Raw genomic sequence first — 16613 nt, 5'->3', positions numbered from 1 at the left:
CCCATTGTCGGATTCCCTCCGGCATCGCGCATAAGTTGATGCCAGCGGCTCCGGCAGCAGCAGCAGACGACCGCGTTTCATTCTGCAAAAATAGCCCGAATGGCATTGAAGTCTATTCTATTCCTATATACCATGTGGATTTTCTAAACACGCCTTACTACTATCACGGCTGCCGACCTATACAAGTAGCTACCATTATGACGAGCCTAACTCGTGGATATCGGTCGAACCTTGGTAGTTAACGAGTCCTGGATTGTACTGCATCTCTTCAGTCGGACATCCCACATGTAGCGGTATGACCATATATATATATATATATACATAGTGGTAGCGAGCTTAGGGAAATGATGAATATAATACCGTTAACTTTGAAATGGCACACAAAAGGCTAAAATAATACTACGGTGCATTTACCAAAAACTAAACCGACCTTAATACGGCCATACGAAGGGTACAACTACACCCAACTCCAAACACTGAAATGAGTCCATTAAACTCAGACAAAAATTTCAACATCAAATGAGTTGTTAGAACCTACATAAATTCAATCGACGATCACAAGATGACACAAATCGAAAAGTGCATTTCTTTTTTTTTAACTTGCAAATCAACAAGCTTTGCGAACTCACACAGCGGAAACACTGGAACTTTCTGTCATTTTTGTTTACACTCAAGTCCTTTCAGCGTCCGCAGATAGGTAGGTATTCTAAGAAAAATATCATTGATTAGTGCTATAGTTTATGTACTACACAAAGTAGAACTTACGTTGCCCAACAATAAATAACAACTTCTTTCCTTTGCAACACTTGATTCGTCTATCTTCTTAAGCGTGTGCACGTCTGACGGTTGTGGCCATCGTCGTCGACGATGAACTGAGGATTAATACCAGTTCGTACCGGCCACGTCAGAACGAAGATGCACGTGCTTTGGCGGTTGTCGTTTGGTAGTTCGTTGGCAAGCGATATCGTGCTCCACGTCGTGTACGTCCTGCCCTTGCTGCGGAAGATAACAGCTGAGTCAAAACGTGCTTGGCACAGAGTCGACAATAGCTTAGACGTCAAGTGATACCTATATCATCTCTATCAGGTCCTTGCTGGTGTTGAGTTTTGCCCGATAATTTTGGGGATAATAGCCATTGTAAATCGTTAGCTGTTGGTTTTTCCTTCTCGATCTTTGTTTTAATCGCAACAATTTAATTTATTGCGAAAATGTTAGTTAAAGCATCACAATGCTTAGTACCACGTTTACCTCCGTGTGCGGTTGAATCCGCCATGCCAACAACCGGAACGTCAGCCATTGATTCAAAGGTTAGTCTGTGATCGGATCAGAGAACTTGACGAACATGTGCCGTTGTACAGACAAGCAAACGAGAGCCTCTCTTTGAATTTTTTTTCGAGCTCTATATGTTAGCTGGTGGGAAGAAATAAATCGAGCACTTCTATATCGTCTATATCGAGTCCGCTTCTGCTGCTAATATTGGAGAATACGGCTTAGAGCTGACAAGACCTATCGGTGTATCCCTGCGCACCGATTTCGAATGCGCGCGACGCAAACACGTATTAAAAAAGGTGATTTTTCAAAATAATGTTAGCACTTTTATTAATTGAAGGGCAAGCGAAGACTGTATCCATTCTGAGTGTTTGTGTACTTTTTTGGGGTCCTGACTGTGAATGCTTCAGAAGCATTGAGTCGAAATCCATCGAATTTGAGCTGGGTCTGGTATTTAGGATCCAACGTCGACCAAGACTGGACCTTTTTTCCTACGCAAAGTTTTTTTGTGACCCTTGCTGCTTTATTGCGATTGACATTTTACTATGTTTCCATTGAATCTGTTCGTGGTTTTCAACTACTGTAACATGAAGTGATGTTTCCCACTCATTGTTTCAGTGGATACCAACATATTCCGCCCCTCTATAAGTTAATCAAAAGCACTTTCGTTCGTTATCTATAATTGAGTCAGCTGATAATTTCTTCTAGCTATAAACTTTCATTCCGTTGGAGTCATGCTCTTGTATTTATGGGTAATGTTGAGTGACGTAATCGTAAAAGTTAGATACCACAAGTGTGGAACATTTTCGGTAGGTACATTCATACCCCGCTGCTAAATCCACAACACTCTTGAACGATAACTCATCAGCCAAAAATAAAGTCACTATTTTACTGTTAGATTACGCTCCTCTGGGGAGACTTCTCTGTAACTGGCCAACAGAATTATTTACAGCGTTGGTTTTTTGTTGTCTTTTAAGTTTAACTTAGTCAGATCCGTTTGCCGTGCGGCGCATATCTCTGCAGTTCTAAAAATAGACGCATAAACTGGACCCATAATAAAACCCAATCATATTAAACTTGAACCAGACAGCTCTATCATCCCAAATGTATATGTATAACAAGCTGAAGAACATAAAACAATCCAAGATTATAGCACAAAAATCTTTCTTGCATGCTTGCCACGAGTTGGTCGTTCCTAATCTTAAAAACAAATATGGAGATGATAAAGTGGAGATGATTGAAATGGGCAGAATTCATGGCGTTTATGGGCAGAATATTTGAAACCTATCAGAAGCAGACAAAAATAGATGGAATGAACATATTGGTCATGAATAGATATTTAACTGTTTATAAAGAATCAAATAGTTCTATGGTAAGTTTTAAATGTAGGTATAATATATTTGGCTCTGTACAAAAAAGTAGTAGTAGTAGTAATAGTAGTAGTAGTAATAGTAGTAGTAGTACTAGTAGTAGTAGTACTAGCACTATTAGTAGTAGTACTAGTAGTAGTAGTAATAGTAGTAGTAGTACTAGCACTATTAGTAGTAGTACTAGTAGTAGTAGTACTATTAGTAGTAATAGTAGCCCTAGTAGTAGTAGTACTATTAGTAGTAGTACTATTACTAGTAGCACTAGTAGTAGTAGTACTATTAGTAGTAGCACTAGTAGAAGTACTAGTAGTAGTAGTAGTAGTAGTAGTAGTACTAGTAGTAGTAGTAGTAGTAGTAGTAGTAGTAGTAGTAGTAGTAGTAGTAGTAGTAGTAGTAGTAGTAGTAGTAGTAGTAGTAGTAGTAGTAGTAGTAGTAGTAGTAGTAGTAGTAGTAGTAGTAGTAGTAGTAGTAGTAGTAGTAGTAGTAGTAGTAGTAGTAGTAGTAGTAGTAGTAGTAGTAGTAGTAGTAGTAGTAGTAGTAGTAGTAGTAGTAGTAGTAGTAGTAGTAGTAGTAGTAGTAGTAGTAGTAGTAGTAGTAGTATAGTAGTAGTAGTAGTAGTAGTAGTAGTAGTAGTAGTAGTAGTAGTAGTAGTAGTAGTAGTAGTAGTAGTAGTAGTAGTAGTAGTAGTAGTAGTAGTAGTAGTAGTAGTAGTAGTAGTAGTAGTAGTAGTATAGTAGTAGTAGTAGTAGTAGTAGTAGTAGTAGTAGTAGTAGTAGTAGTAGTAGTAGTAGTAGTAGTAGTAGTAGTAGTAGTAGTAGTAGTAGTAGTAGTAGTAGTAGTAGTAGTAGTAGTAGTAGTAGTAGTAGTAGTAGTAGTAGTAGTAGTAGTAGTAGTAGTAGTAGTAGTAGTAGTAGTAGTAGTAGTAGTAGTAGTAGTAGTAGTAGTAGTAGTAGTAGTAGTAGTAGTAGTAGTAGTAGTAGTAGTAGTAGTAGTAGTAGTAGTAGTAGTAGTAGTAGTAGTAGTAGTAGTAGTAGTAGTAGTAGTAGTAGTAGTAGTAGTAGTAGTAGTAGTAGTAGTAGTAGTAGTAGTAGTAGTAGTAGTAGTAGTAGTGGTAGTAGTAGTACTAGTACTAGTACTAGTAGTAGTAGCAGTAGTAGCAGCATCGTATTGCGGTGCGTGGTAAAATAGGTTTTATTCTTATCGTAGCAATTTAATGAAACTTAGTGATTATCTGATATATTACTGATATATTATGATATATATGTTCTACGAGTGCCTATCACGCTAACATGAGCGCGGTGTCTATAGAAAAGCGTAAGAGGGGACCAGTCTATTTAGCACGATTCAGTTTTGAGACTTCAACTTTATCTGATTCTAAATGAGCAACGAACGCAAGTGCCTTGTAAGCGTTTAAAAATATAATCTCGTTTTTATCAAGGAATGTTCGTGGCGTATATGTATGTATATATATATGCCACCATATTAATTTTTATATATCCATACAGATACATGTTTTCTCGATAATCTTCTATGAACATGTACTCGTGTGAACTATCAACGCTCCGACCCACCTTTATCCTGCTTATCCTTGCCCTCCGTATGCTTCACATGGCTAAATCAGACAGCCACATATTCTGATTCTGATTTTTCACTCTATCCTTTTCTTCGGTTAATGTTACTATGGGTGCCTGCCACTCTGGAACAAACAGAACACGGCGATGCTGGACGATTTCGATCGGATCAAGACACTTGGTACAGGATCATTCGGCCGCGTGATGCTGGTAAAGCACAGGAACGCTGGCGATTATTTCGCCATGAAGATTCTCGATAAACAGAAGGTGAGCAGCGACTAGTTATATTTCCTCTCTCCGGCCTTGGGGTGTTACAATTATCTTGGTCACTTATAAGCCCTGTCTACACAGGTTGCTTGCGGTATATAATGAAATCAAACACAGAAAACTTGTATTGGTGTTCAAATCAGATGCATGTAGATCATAATTTTTTTCAGATGATATAGAATACACGAACCTTACTCATAAAATTTCTTTTATCGATATACGTTCCGAACAAGAAATTGTGTATGATAAAACTTAATTAAGTTCAAACAATGATATAAGAGGTTTTGGTAAATGGAAAGTTTATCGGTGAAAATTTAAACATGGAATTTGTCTACTTTCCCATATTCGCGCCAGCAAAATGTATACATATGTAAACTCGCGTCTTTCAAAGCTGAGTCTAGGTGTCTGCTCGTCGTTTGGTCTATCCGAAAGTTTGTAATGGAATTGGCACAAAATTCGCCGATAAGTGGACCTCACAGGATATATTTTGAGCTGATAATCTTCTCAACAAGGACGAAAAATGTATAGCCTTGCCAGAGCGAGGAAATGCAGGCGAGCAACAAGAGGCCATTGAGGTCACTATACGGTGTATCGTTGAATTAGTTCCATTGCTACACCGAACGCAGACATAACCCTGTCATGGAGGTCTTGACGGGACACATAGACTTAATTCAATAGGAATGTCTAGTCTGTGCGTTAGACGTTAAGCATCGAATCGGCCCACAAAACGAACTTGCAATCGAAGAAATGCGTGCAAACATAAAAGCTATCAACTACAGAAGTTCAGTATCAACCCATCTTACCTAAGGGTATTTGACTGCTTGTTATGGTTTCGACTTCGGACAAAAGGCTTAGTTTAAAGCCTGATGATGACCGCTTTATACGGCGGCAAAGCGGAATAGCCGCTTTGCTTACGCATACCTGGAGATATGAGCTGCAACACAACGCGCACGGCGCGACGTTCTCTTCAGATAGACAAACTCAAATATATTGAGAAATGTTCAAATATTTTAAGGAAGTACATTGAGGTAATTAACTAAAGCTGCTCACCTTCCCCCAGGGAGCGGCGGTCATCAAACTATTTTTGAAGCATCTACAATAGTTCGAAACGGACGTTTCCTATCATTGGGCGTTTAAGCTCTTTATGTGCGGCCGCAGGCTTTCACAAATGTGTCTGCCATCACACTTTGCACCTATTTCTGCCAAAAATTTTCTAACATTCGCTCCTCAGAGAACCTACTAAGGCCGCAGAGGACCGCAACAGAGTTCGAGATTTGTCAAGAATAGTGACGTCGCTTCTGGAACGTGCCGATGAGCAAACGTCTCCGTGCATTGTCAACAACTGTCCAAGCTTGTCTGTGGAGAAACGCTCAGAAGCTATTCATGACACTTTCAGAAGGTAAAGATAGTAATGGCAGAGAGGCAGTCCCCAGCGATTATGAGTCCCGAAACTGACATCCGCTTAGAAAGCTTACGTTGCTCACGTACTTGAGCCAAACGGTAGTCTAAGCCCACTATTGGCAAAGGCCGACGAAGGCCCTCCCATTATATGTGAATGTTTCAAAAGCGAGACAATCAGTCCGCAGACGAGTAACTAACTTCTAAGTGGGCATTAGTGCTTTACAATCGCTGTTGCGTAGACAACAACGTAGTGATCTAACTGACGACACAGTAACAACATCAAATAATAAGCAGCGTTACTGTCTGGACGGTGCGTGGCAAGCCAATACATCGACTGGGCTTCGGCAGGGCGCAACTTGTAACATATGTACACGTTTTGACTGACGCAAACAAATCTATCTGCTCGACTGAAAGAAAGACAGAGTCGACGTTAGAGTACTTGCCAAAGCCTCTTTATATAACTGAAACGTATGTGAACACTTTTTAACATTGTGTCGCAGAGTATACATACATGTCATACTTGTCGATGATGACAGTGAAAACAATGTACATGATGATTTCAATCTTGTCCTATACACTATAAATCTTTGCACTTTTTAGGTGGTTAAGCTAAAACAGGTTGAGCACACTTTGAATGAGAAGAAAATTCTTCAAGCGGTCGATTTCCCTTTCCTTGTCCGACTCGCGTATCACTTCAAGGTAATAATCTTAGTAAATAGATACAAAACCCATAGAACGATCGTGTAGCATTTCAAATTGAAATGAAAACATGTGGAAAGCAACAAATATTCGCCTGTTGTAAGCGTTGCTTTAAGAGATGGATTCAAATCAATTTATAATGATGAAATGTTTCCTTACATACAGTTTTCTGCCAAAACAGAATCGTTTATTTGAATGAGATCCTTATCAAAACTAGCTCGCTCTCTAGAATTTTGCGCACCTGCGTTTGAATTTACTTAGCCTATTCTATATATACATGTATATATATATACATGTATATATATATATATATATATATATATATACATGTATATATATATATATATGTATACATGTATATATATATATATATATATATGTATACAGAGAGAACAGTTCTACAAAAAAGCTAGAAACGCACTAACTAAACTAACGGATGACGCTGGCCTCAACTTGTAGCAACGTATAACGAGAGAACTGTAAAATTTTGCATCTTGTGAAAGAAGAGATCTTATTTCTTTAGGTGACAAATTAGCTTGAATAATGTAGGACTTCTCGAATGACTTAGGAGCATTCTTTACGACACATTAAAAGGGTTAGTGTAAAAGAGCCGTAATAATAAATTGACGAAGCATTTCAGACATTTTGCGCGTCGAAGCCATCTTCACACGATAAGCTGGAATGAAACTCAGACCACAGGCACGACATATTCGGCTGAAATCATTTTTCTTATGAGTATTGTATAACTTTGCTTTGTGTTTCTTACGCAGACACGACATGCCCCTTCTTGTAGACATGTCATTTGTTGTACACGACATATATGTTAGGTTGTCGAGTAAATATTAAACGCCTTCAACCAAAGTTGAAGTAGTATTTTTTTTACACTTTAAAATAATGTTACTAGGCTAAATATGGGGGCCGTTTTGATTGATGACCTCCTGCCACTTTTCTGGTCACGTGCTAATCCCATCGCTGTAAAACTTTTGTGGGTTCTGGGCGAAAAACTACGACGGGCAATTGAAACGAAGTTGACATCCTTATAGGAGTTCCGCAGAGACTATAAATGATGATAGTTGTATGGCGCATCGTCCGGACTACATGGTAGATGCATTGAAATTTCCTATCCAAGTATTGTCTTTGTTTGCCGCCTAGTTAAAAACGTGTGTAATGGAAACTTGATGATAAACGACGACGCCTTTTCTGCTCGGTCAGTTTTTCTTCAATCAAGTATTGTTGTTTTGTTAGTTGCTGGCCGGCAGCAATTCACAATGCACGATTATTTTCTAGCCTTGTTGAACGTCACCTTTTTTGACGTCAGTGTGGCCTTTGCCACAGATTGCAGAGCGTTTTCTTTTTGTTCGTACATTGCGATCGCCAGTCGCTTTAGAAATGGCGTCACTTCGTTACATTTTCGTAGAGATTGGAAATACGATCAAAGAAATGCTTTTTTGAGGCACGTAAACATCGAACTTTTTTATAGCCACTTTTTTCAAATCATGTAAAACTGTGTGGATGTCTGGTCTCTTGGCAATATCATGGCTACTCACGTATCGGTCTTTGCAATAATTTCATCGACTCTTTCGATTGGTGGGTTAGTACGAGGGGCACCTTTCACGTTGAATTTCCAGAACAAAAATGACAAGACCATTGTTTTGAGCCATTTCTTCCGATCACAGATCTTGTTCAAACTAAAAGAGCAATTTTTTTAATGGGCTTGGGCAACATTCAGGCTTTTATCGTAACAAAATTGTAAAATATAGCAATTTTTTAGGAACTTCACCTCAAGGCGCTTTATTTTATGTCTGCATAAAGGCCTTCTAAAAATTTTACGACGTCGACTACTGCCGGGTGTCAGCTTTTAATTGACACGATCACCGAGCCGACATGGCTCATATAACCCGAGACATGCGACTTTGAAGCCATCAAGCTAGAGAAACGGTTAATACTTTTGCGATTATCTCTCTCTCTCTCTCTCTCTCTCTCTCTATAGATGTATACATCTACTACATGTATACATGTAGTTGTTGTATCATCATAAAATATGCTTCTTTTTTCGATGGCTGACGTTTTACTAGGTAGATAGATAGATAGATAGATAAATAGATGTAATTTGCCACTCCTAGATTTTACATAAAATTGCCTGCCATTTCTAATTTCCGAGAAATAAGGCCCTAGCGAGTACACTTTCGCCTCAAGGTAGCCCTTATCTTTTTTTGCTTGAACTTCCTTATTATTTATCTATATAATAAGTAGATAGTGTTTAAGTAGCCAGTGAAACACGCTGGTGCATAATCATGATGTCATTGTAGCGCCATTGATATTTCTATGTTCAGATTTTGTAGCATCACATCTCCGTTATAAACATGCATGTACAGGCTGGTTTGAACAATACGAGATGTTATCGAGAGATTACTCATCCTGTATATGCGGTGCGCACTCGATATCGACTTTGAGCGATATCTAAAGTATAGCAGAATCTTTTTACTGTTCATATTTGAAGCGGCATTGATCGACGCTGTAGTGTGACGCGAATGTCATAATTATACTTTAGGCTAGCCTTTAGTGTAGACGTCTACCTAAGTCTGGCCAGATCATCATCATCATCTAGGCCACAGGCACATGACTTATTATCGAAATACCACTATTGTAGTTTGTCCCAAATGTTCCTCACTTGTCACATATGTCAATATGACCTGTTCACATTTGACCGAATGTCTTTTTCACAGAGATTGTTTGTCTTTGTTTTTTTTTTTCGCACCGTCGTACGTCTGTGCTGCGGTCTGTCCTTGTTTTGTTTGTCACTGTTTTGTTTCCCTTTCTAGGATAATTCGAATCTATACATGGTTCTAGAGTACGTCCAAGGTGGTGAGATGTTTACCCACCTGCGTAAAGTCGGAAAGTTCAGGTGAGTGAACAATACATAATCAATGGTAGAGTGAATAGGCCCGAACACTAACTAGGCTTGATGAATCGCTTTGTTTTTTGTATTCTTGCCTCTTCTTGCTGCTTCTTCCCGTTCGTCTTGATGTGGGCCTACCCTGACTACTTCTGTACGCCCGCCATTGCGGCTTCTATTCCTGCTGTTGGCTGAAATTCGGGACCTATTTCAGGATAATTCGAACGTTTACATGGTGTTAGAGTATGTGATGGGTGGCGAAATGTTCTCGCATCTCCGACGGGTGGGCCGATTTAGGTGAGGAATTCATCAGGCATCGATAATACGCTCGTTATATCTTTCACCAATCAGCAAAAATATCATGTCATTGAATGAATCAGCCTACTCCGGTCCGCTTGAATCCGCCTGAAGCGCAGGCGAGATTTAAGCCTAGACTGCACGACAGCCTGTCCATTGCGAGCAAATAATAGGCTTCGATGCCTGCAAAAAACACTTTCCTGCTTAGCCAATGGAGTTGCATATGTCCTGACGTCGCACCTGCGGTCGCCAGGCGTCGGTTCGTGTACCCAGTCGGGCACCCAATCGATTCCTTCGGCGAAGATACGATGCGGCCAGTCCGGTTTTCGTCCTTCTGTTCGTTCCATCAATCACCTTCGTCAACACGGATCGTCTCAGTATCACTAGAACACGCCTGATTCATGTCCCATGTCCACAATCAGATACACAGTTATTCTACAGGATGATCAAAAAGCTGCTTCTGCAGTAAGGCCACGCACATTTCACCAGGTACTCCTCTTGGAATTTTCTGATCGCTCTGTACATTATTGGCTCCTGTGTATTATACGATGTGCAACTCATTCATACGTTTGTCGCGTGTCGGTATACTTTTAACAATGTATGAAAAACCAAGGAAACAAAAGTAGGCTTCGTGCCTGTTATTGAAAAGATTAACTTGGTCGTTGCATCTAAAGCCACAGTGTAAATCTTCGGCACGAGGCGACAGTTAATTCATACGTATATAAAATTGTTTATCCTAGTATGACAGTGATTTAAAGAAAACGGCTAGAGTAGGCTGGGCTAGTAAATCAAAATGCTATACCGGTGTCAAGAGTTGAAGAAGAGCCACAAGTTAAACAAAAACAAAAAAAAAAACGAAGAAGAGCTGTAACAGGTCATGAAGATGTGCATGGATCATCATTAACGGACGATTCGTGTGTTTTCATTTTGCCTTATTTTCGTGAGACACACTCTTTGTCACCTTAATCAACAACTATGTCGTACAGGCTCAACGCAACATCCTGTGGCGCCAGTAGTACGCTGTTTAGCCAGTTTACAAGGATTTGTCCATCATTCTGTTTTTTCCGAAAGTGGTAATCCAATAGACGCCCAGTAGCCCCGCAGGTGCAGGACAGCTCAAGTGTCTCCAAACCACTGATTAAATCGAGTTGCAACAACGTCATTTGCTGACGACAATAACACAGACACAGTGTGACTACCTATTTATGTACGGCCGATCATCGTAGGCTTTAATTTGTTCCATTACGAAACTTGAGAAACTATGAAATAGCTATATATCACTAGAGCTTAGTTAACTCAAGTCGATAACTTTGCTCACTGCCCATTGTGCACCGTCCTACTGAACTACCAGGCTCCGTAATAACAAAGCTTTGCTCTTTTTCCTCACGCGGCGTTTCACGACAACGATGGTAATATTCAGTGAGCCGCATGCTCGATTCTACGCAGCTCAGATCGTGCTCGCGTTCCAGTACCTGCATTCGCTTGACCTCATCTATCGGGATTTGAAGCCGGAGAATCTGCTCATTGACCATCAGGGCTACATTAAGGTAAAGATCACAAAATCGCCGCCAGTGTTTACTAATTCGGTTAAAATTATGGCTTTGGAAAATTTCGACTTCCAAGCGTGTGTCTTCTAGCTACTACTTGTTTGCTCGTGTTAAGACTGCTATTATAAGTAAAAACGTACGTATGCGGAGGTGACGTGTCTACATATGACAGTTTTTTTTTCGCAGTTGGTAAGACTTGGTATTTGGCTGTTGCTTTATTTTTAAATTGGTACACCTTGTAACGAACAGGTAACCGATTTCGGCTTTGCAAAGCGTGTGAAAGGCCGGACCTGGACACTGTGCGGCACACCCGAATACCTCGCTCCTGAGATCATCTTGTCAAAAGGTTACAACAAAGCCGTCGATTGGTGGGCACTGGGCGTTCTTGTTTACGAAATGGCCGCTGGTTATCCGCCATTCTTCGCCGATCAGCCGATCCAGATCTACGAAAAGATCGTCTCCGGAAAAGTACGAACCAGCTAGTTAAGTGAAATGGAAATCATTATAAACTGTACATATTAACGCTTGCCAGAAAGCGGTGTATCAAAAATGACGCCGTAACATCAATTATGTCTGTTCCGTTTATTATGGCCCTTTTCGTGCAGGTTCGATTCCCGTCACATTTTACGTCGGACTTGAAGGACCTTCTGCGGAACCTCCTGCAGGTCGATCTAACTAAGCGTTATGGTAACCTAAAGAACGGTGTGAATGATATCAAAAATCACCGTTGGTTCGCGCAGACTGATTGGATCGCCATTTACCGGAAAGAGGTACGCCTATTTTAAAATGTCGTAACATCCTGGTTCCTCAGCATACGAAATAGTCTACATAAACTCATCTTAATAATCAATTTTGGCCTCCATTAACTGCCAAAAAACGTTTCCGAATACTTGGGTAGTGTGTCTACTGGCTATTAAGGGGTGTTTATCTGAATTTGTTAAATCTTAAATTGTCTGTTATGTAGCTCTACTTATGGCGACGGTTATACCTGTTGCATTTCGTCTAGTCTTAAACATTCAGTGGTCTTCAAGCCAAATAGAAACATTCTATATTCGACATTTGATTGGATCGGTCCAAAGAGCCCAATTCTTACGTCATTTTACAGTACAAATTTCTATGCGTGCGCACGCGTAATTATTAGTGGCATATTTAATTATTATTATTACTATTAGGAATTTTATTTGGCTTTATGCTGTTTCACTTTATGGGACGGGAACTTTAGCAATGTTACAACAAAGGGATAATCAAACACCCGTCCTTGCTATTCTATATGTTGATATTATAGTGTGACAAAGGTGGCCGTTGTCGATGCCTCTTTTGCGCGTGCGCCTTTGAGAAACTTTATAGATTAAATTTAGTCTGACTAGCTAGTCTGGATATGGTTAAACAGGCATATTTAGCTGCAGACGTGATGGCTGTAAGTGATGCTTATTGGTTTTATACACAGTTCTAATATTATCCTGCTTAATATACTGATTTTAGCATTTTTTGTGCGCACCCACCTTCTATTCTTTCGATAGTTGGCTAATTTAAAAGAAACTAATGAACTGCAAAATGTCTAAGCAAATATAGCATAGCGTTTTGGTAGAGAATAAATCACTGTGTGAAATCCATTCGATTTGTGTGCTTAATCAATACATGTGCATGCATCTATGATGCATCCAGGAAAAGCCGTTCCTCCGATCCAAACTGGTTTCAAATGGTGACAGAGAGTACTTCGAAAATTTCGAGGAGAACGAATAGATTTTTCTGATAGCCGACGATTGCGTGCCCGGGAATGAATTCAAGGATTTCTAGATAGACAGACCGACCGACTGACTCACACGAAACGGAAAGAAACCCTGGGTTCAGCAGCCTCAAGTACACCTTAGCTATCCCATCCATAGTGCGTCTTGTGGGTCCTGTCATGTTTGCCATCCTATACGTTTTGTCACGGCTGGTCATGGAAAAACTATCAAACCGTTGGCTCCTGTCAGGACCACTTTGAAGATCCTGCAACGTGCTAGGGCCCCGACATAAAAAAGACATAGGTCTTTCCTTTTTGCTCGTCATGAGGTGACGGGTAAAATGATCGACAAAATACAACAACAATAAATACAAAAACAGACATCGACTTCCAGCCAATCTGCATTCATGACAAAATGAAGCCCAGCTTATAGTCATAAATATTCGTGCCCGGCGCACTTGTCTCGTCCTAACTGTGCCCGAATGTGCAAGCTTAGTGCTCGTTCAAGGTGTTCTCAAGTGTGTTCAAGGAGCATCCTGGATGGCCTGTACCTATACTCTCCTAATGTAATAGAGTGTTCTACGCAAGTTATACAATCGGCGATGAGACGGTCTGATCAGCTTATCCTTTTTTAACGCCACGTATATAGCGTGCACAACGTTCAAGCAGTGGATTGCGTAACGGTATATCTGGAATATCTGACAAGGTGTTCAAACACCTGCTTGTCATTCAGCTCTGGTGTGATGGGAGAATGTCGTTCCTATCCTGCGCTGAGGCTCGGAAGAAGGCTAGTTGAAATTGCAAAGATCAGTAAGCCTCTGTAGCCACTAGATCGAACTACGAACCGGCTGTCCCGGTAGAGGGCCTTTCCGTTGCTGTGAGATCCGCTTCTCAGGACAATTGGCGTTGGTAGCGGAGCTGCCGGGGTACGGGCCGAAGCAACGCTCTTTGAAAAAGACCTCCGTGGTCATACAATCAACATAGAAGATAGGTATAAACAGCATACTCAAAGAAGCTGAGAAGTACGTCGGTAGTACATCGGCGCCCGCAATGGTCTTCTTGCAAACCGACTATAACGAATGCATAGAGTTTTTTTTACAAAGGCGTTCCCTCACTTGGACGGTAAAAGATTTTGATATAAAGCTAAAGGCGGTTTAGCTTTGTACCTGCCCCATTCTCTGCGCCTTTCGCTTCAGTGGACTGTGAGTCAGAAACGCTATGCCGTTAAAAATGGCTCACGGCGACGCATCTTCTCATGAATTCCTTTAAACATACACACGTACACGCCAAAATACCGTAGAAAAAGACTAGTCATAAAGAAGAAGTTGCCGGGAAAGCCACATGCATCTCGACGAACTACGAAGTCACGGTCGACTCGCGAGGACCTCGTTCAGCCACCGTCAGCTTTTACCAGGTATCAGAATTGCCGGTCCGCACAGCCTTATCTCGATAAAATGCACTTGAAAGACAAGTGGTACTTGCTTTTAGCACTCATGAACAGCTTGCTTTACCCGGGCATTGGCATATATGCAGGTCCACAAGGCTTTCCGTGTCAAAAATCCAATCGTCTGGGACAGCCGCGATCGGTCGCAAAGCAGACGATGGAATCAAGAAAATCGAGAGAACTCCTGGGTTGCTCAGACGAATTATTATGAGGAGCTACTGTGCAGTGGAATGTAGAGGGGACAGCTCAGACTTTGCTGCCACCATCTTTGACTTTCACAGACATCCACATCATCATACTTTCCAAGCCATAGACCACATGTATAAGAGCATACGATAAAAACACTCTGAGATAGCACGTACCGGTGGAGTTGAACTGTTTCTCTAACGAGACGCAACTGATTAAATCAAACGCTGAGATTTTGATTGAAATAATGAGTTCGTGCGCAACCTACTTGAGGCCGCCATTACAAGGTTCGTCGTTTAGCGTAGAGTGATAGCTGGCATCTACAACACTGCGCCAAATAAATAATTTGATCAAGTGTCATCCGGCTATGAAGCCGCTTAATAACTTCCTGTAAAGCAGATAGACCAATTCTTGACTCGGCGTAGCCCGGCAGTACCTCAGAGGGATAAGTTAGTGATACAAGCAAAGAGACAACGGCTGCTCAAGGAAAGATTAATATTACGTCCTACTAGTTTTACAGTGTTAACAGCGTATGTGCGCGGTGACCAAGACCATATCACGAACTATGGTCCCGCACACCGGTGTATAAAAAAAAAACAAACCTCTACGATGTGTGGAACGTTGGGGGTAGGATTCTTCGTGTTTGATGTGTTGCATTCTTTGGAGCAGCTTCAGCTGAGCAAGACGAGAGGAATGGGCTTAATCCGGAATCAACGCTTTCAGAGTGCAGCTAACTTACTCCTTTTCGGGGCAGTTTTATTCAATGCCTACCTACAGCATGCACACCTGCCAAAAAATTCGATTGATTTTCTTCTAAAGCTCATTCCCGCACTACTTTGTTCATAAAAGGCGATCATGGGAGAACCCACTTCTTTGGACGTCTTGCCCATCTCATTGCATGACGTCTGGCAGACAGGACTTTAGCGACATCTTGCAAGAAGTTCTTCAGACCGTGCTGCATCTAAATAGAGTGATTTTACAATAGGATCTAGTTAGCGTGGACGGCCTTTGAGCGGCCCAGCTCAACCATTCATTCTGTCAAGTAGCGTAGCACAGGTTATCTAGTCCTTTTGTTTCTGCTGCTGAATGATCTGCTGCTCAGTATCCAAGCTCAAGCGAAACACGTATCTTTGGAAGGAATCTGTTAGTCTCTAACAAGCTCTTGCAGACTCATGTTAAACGTGGATGAGGCGACACTAGTGATTAATGTGGGTAAGGCGGAGCAGCCTCGTTGCTACTGACTGAATTTCTACTCCGTATAGAAAGAACAGCCTGGAAGTAAGTGACCAGCTCGAGGTACCTGGATGTGATTTCTCGCTACAAACGGTTGAGCCTTTGCGGAGCACATCGCGGACACAATAGGACGAGCGATGTTGGCATGTGTGGGTATATGGGCTCCCTGCAGGTTTGGGTTACGAATGGCACCGACCCTGTTCAAAATGAAGACGAATCTGCTAACTCGCTACGGAACTCAAGTAGCGTCGTAATAAAACAGCAGCTCGAAGAACTCGACCAAGCTAATACGCATTCCTGAAATGCGCCATGGAACTGCACCGCTTACTGTTATACAGACAGATACATATATATCTTCTCGGAGACACACTACCGCAGAGGGTCGAACAGAACTAACCAACACATAGTCACACGCTTTGATATAGCTGGGCTTTGTCGCATCCAATGTGGTACACTGGGTTTTCATTTGCTAAACGCTACGTGCGCCTGTATAAGATGTGGTGGAATACGCGTCAAATACCATGCAACGTTATGCGCTCAGTGGCTTCACTAAGCAACATCTCTAACCAGAAGTTACATAGCTTTGAAAATATTTTAATATTAACTCAGAAGTTCATTCAATGATTGTATTTTTATAAACCTATATTAAATTTGACATATAATAAATATGACATGATTAACGAAAACTGCTATCATCTGCGTATATG

The 16613-nt window shown here is 41.0% G+C and overlaps 1 protein-coding gene and 1 long non-coding RNA gene across 15 annotated transcripts in view; one reads left to right on the top strand and one right to left on the bottom strand.

Moving 5' to 3' along the window:
* LOC147757516 (uncharacterized) overlaps window positions 1-16613 on the bottom strand; it is a 57109-nt gene that overhangs the window by 25526 nt on the left and 14970 nt on the right. The window contains exons 3-4 of the long non-coding RNA XR_015321500.1: window positions 4211-4553; window positions 766-996 (exon numbers count right to left, since the gene is read on the bottom strand). This is a non-coding gene — a long non-coding RNA (uncharacterized LOC147757516). The remainder of the gene's footprint in view (window positions 1-765; window positions 997-4210; window positions 4554-16613) is intronic.
* Window positions 1-16613, top strand: part of Pka-C1 (Protein kinase, cAMP-dependent, catalytic subunit 1) — a 159818-nt gene that overhangs the window by 131901 nt on the left and 11304 nt on the right. For 13 of the 14 annotated variants that reach the window (XR_002670640.2, XM_086980518.1, XM_086980517.1 and 10 more), the window contains 6 exons: window positions 4349-4477; window positions 6479-6577; window positions 9400-9482; window positions 11191-11317; window positions 11567-11785; window positions 11923-12087. Coding sequence is in view for 13 of the 14 variants with exons in the window: in XM_086980518.1 (XP_086836644.1) it covers window positions 4349-4477; window positions 6479-6577; window positions 9400-9482; window positions 11191-11317; window positions 11567-11785; window positions 11923-12087 (822 nt within the window). In the remaining variant the exon portion in view is untranslated. Of the gene's footprint in view, window positions 1-4348; window positions 4478-6478; window positions 6578-9399; window positions 9483-9687; window positions 9771-11190; window positions 11318-11566; window positions 11786-11922; window positions 12088-16613 lie in introns of all 14 variants that reach the window. The other variant, XM_022790076.2, reaches the window with a different exon arrangement.

The sequence above is a fragment of the Varroa destructor genome, unplaced genomic scaffold (genome assembly GCF_002443255.2).
Source record: "Varroa destructor unplaced genomic scaffold, Vdes_3.0 BEIS01000002.1, whole genome shotgun sequence".
NCBI lineage: Eukaryota > Metazoa > Arthropoda > Arachnida > Mesostigmata > Varroidae > Varroa > Varroa destructor.
Note: the sequence above shows the minus strand (reverse complement) of the source record. Positions and strands in the feature narration are given on the sequence as shown.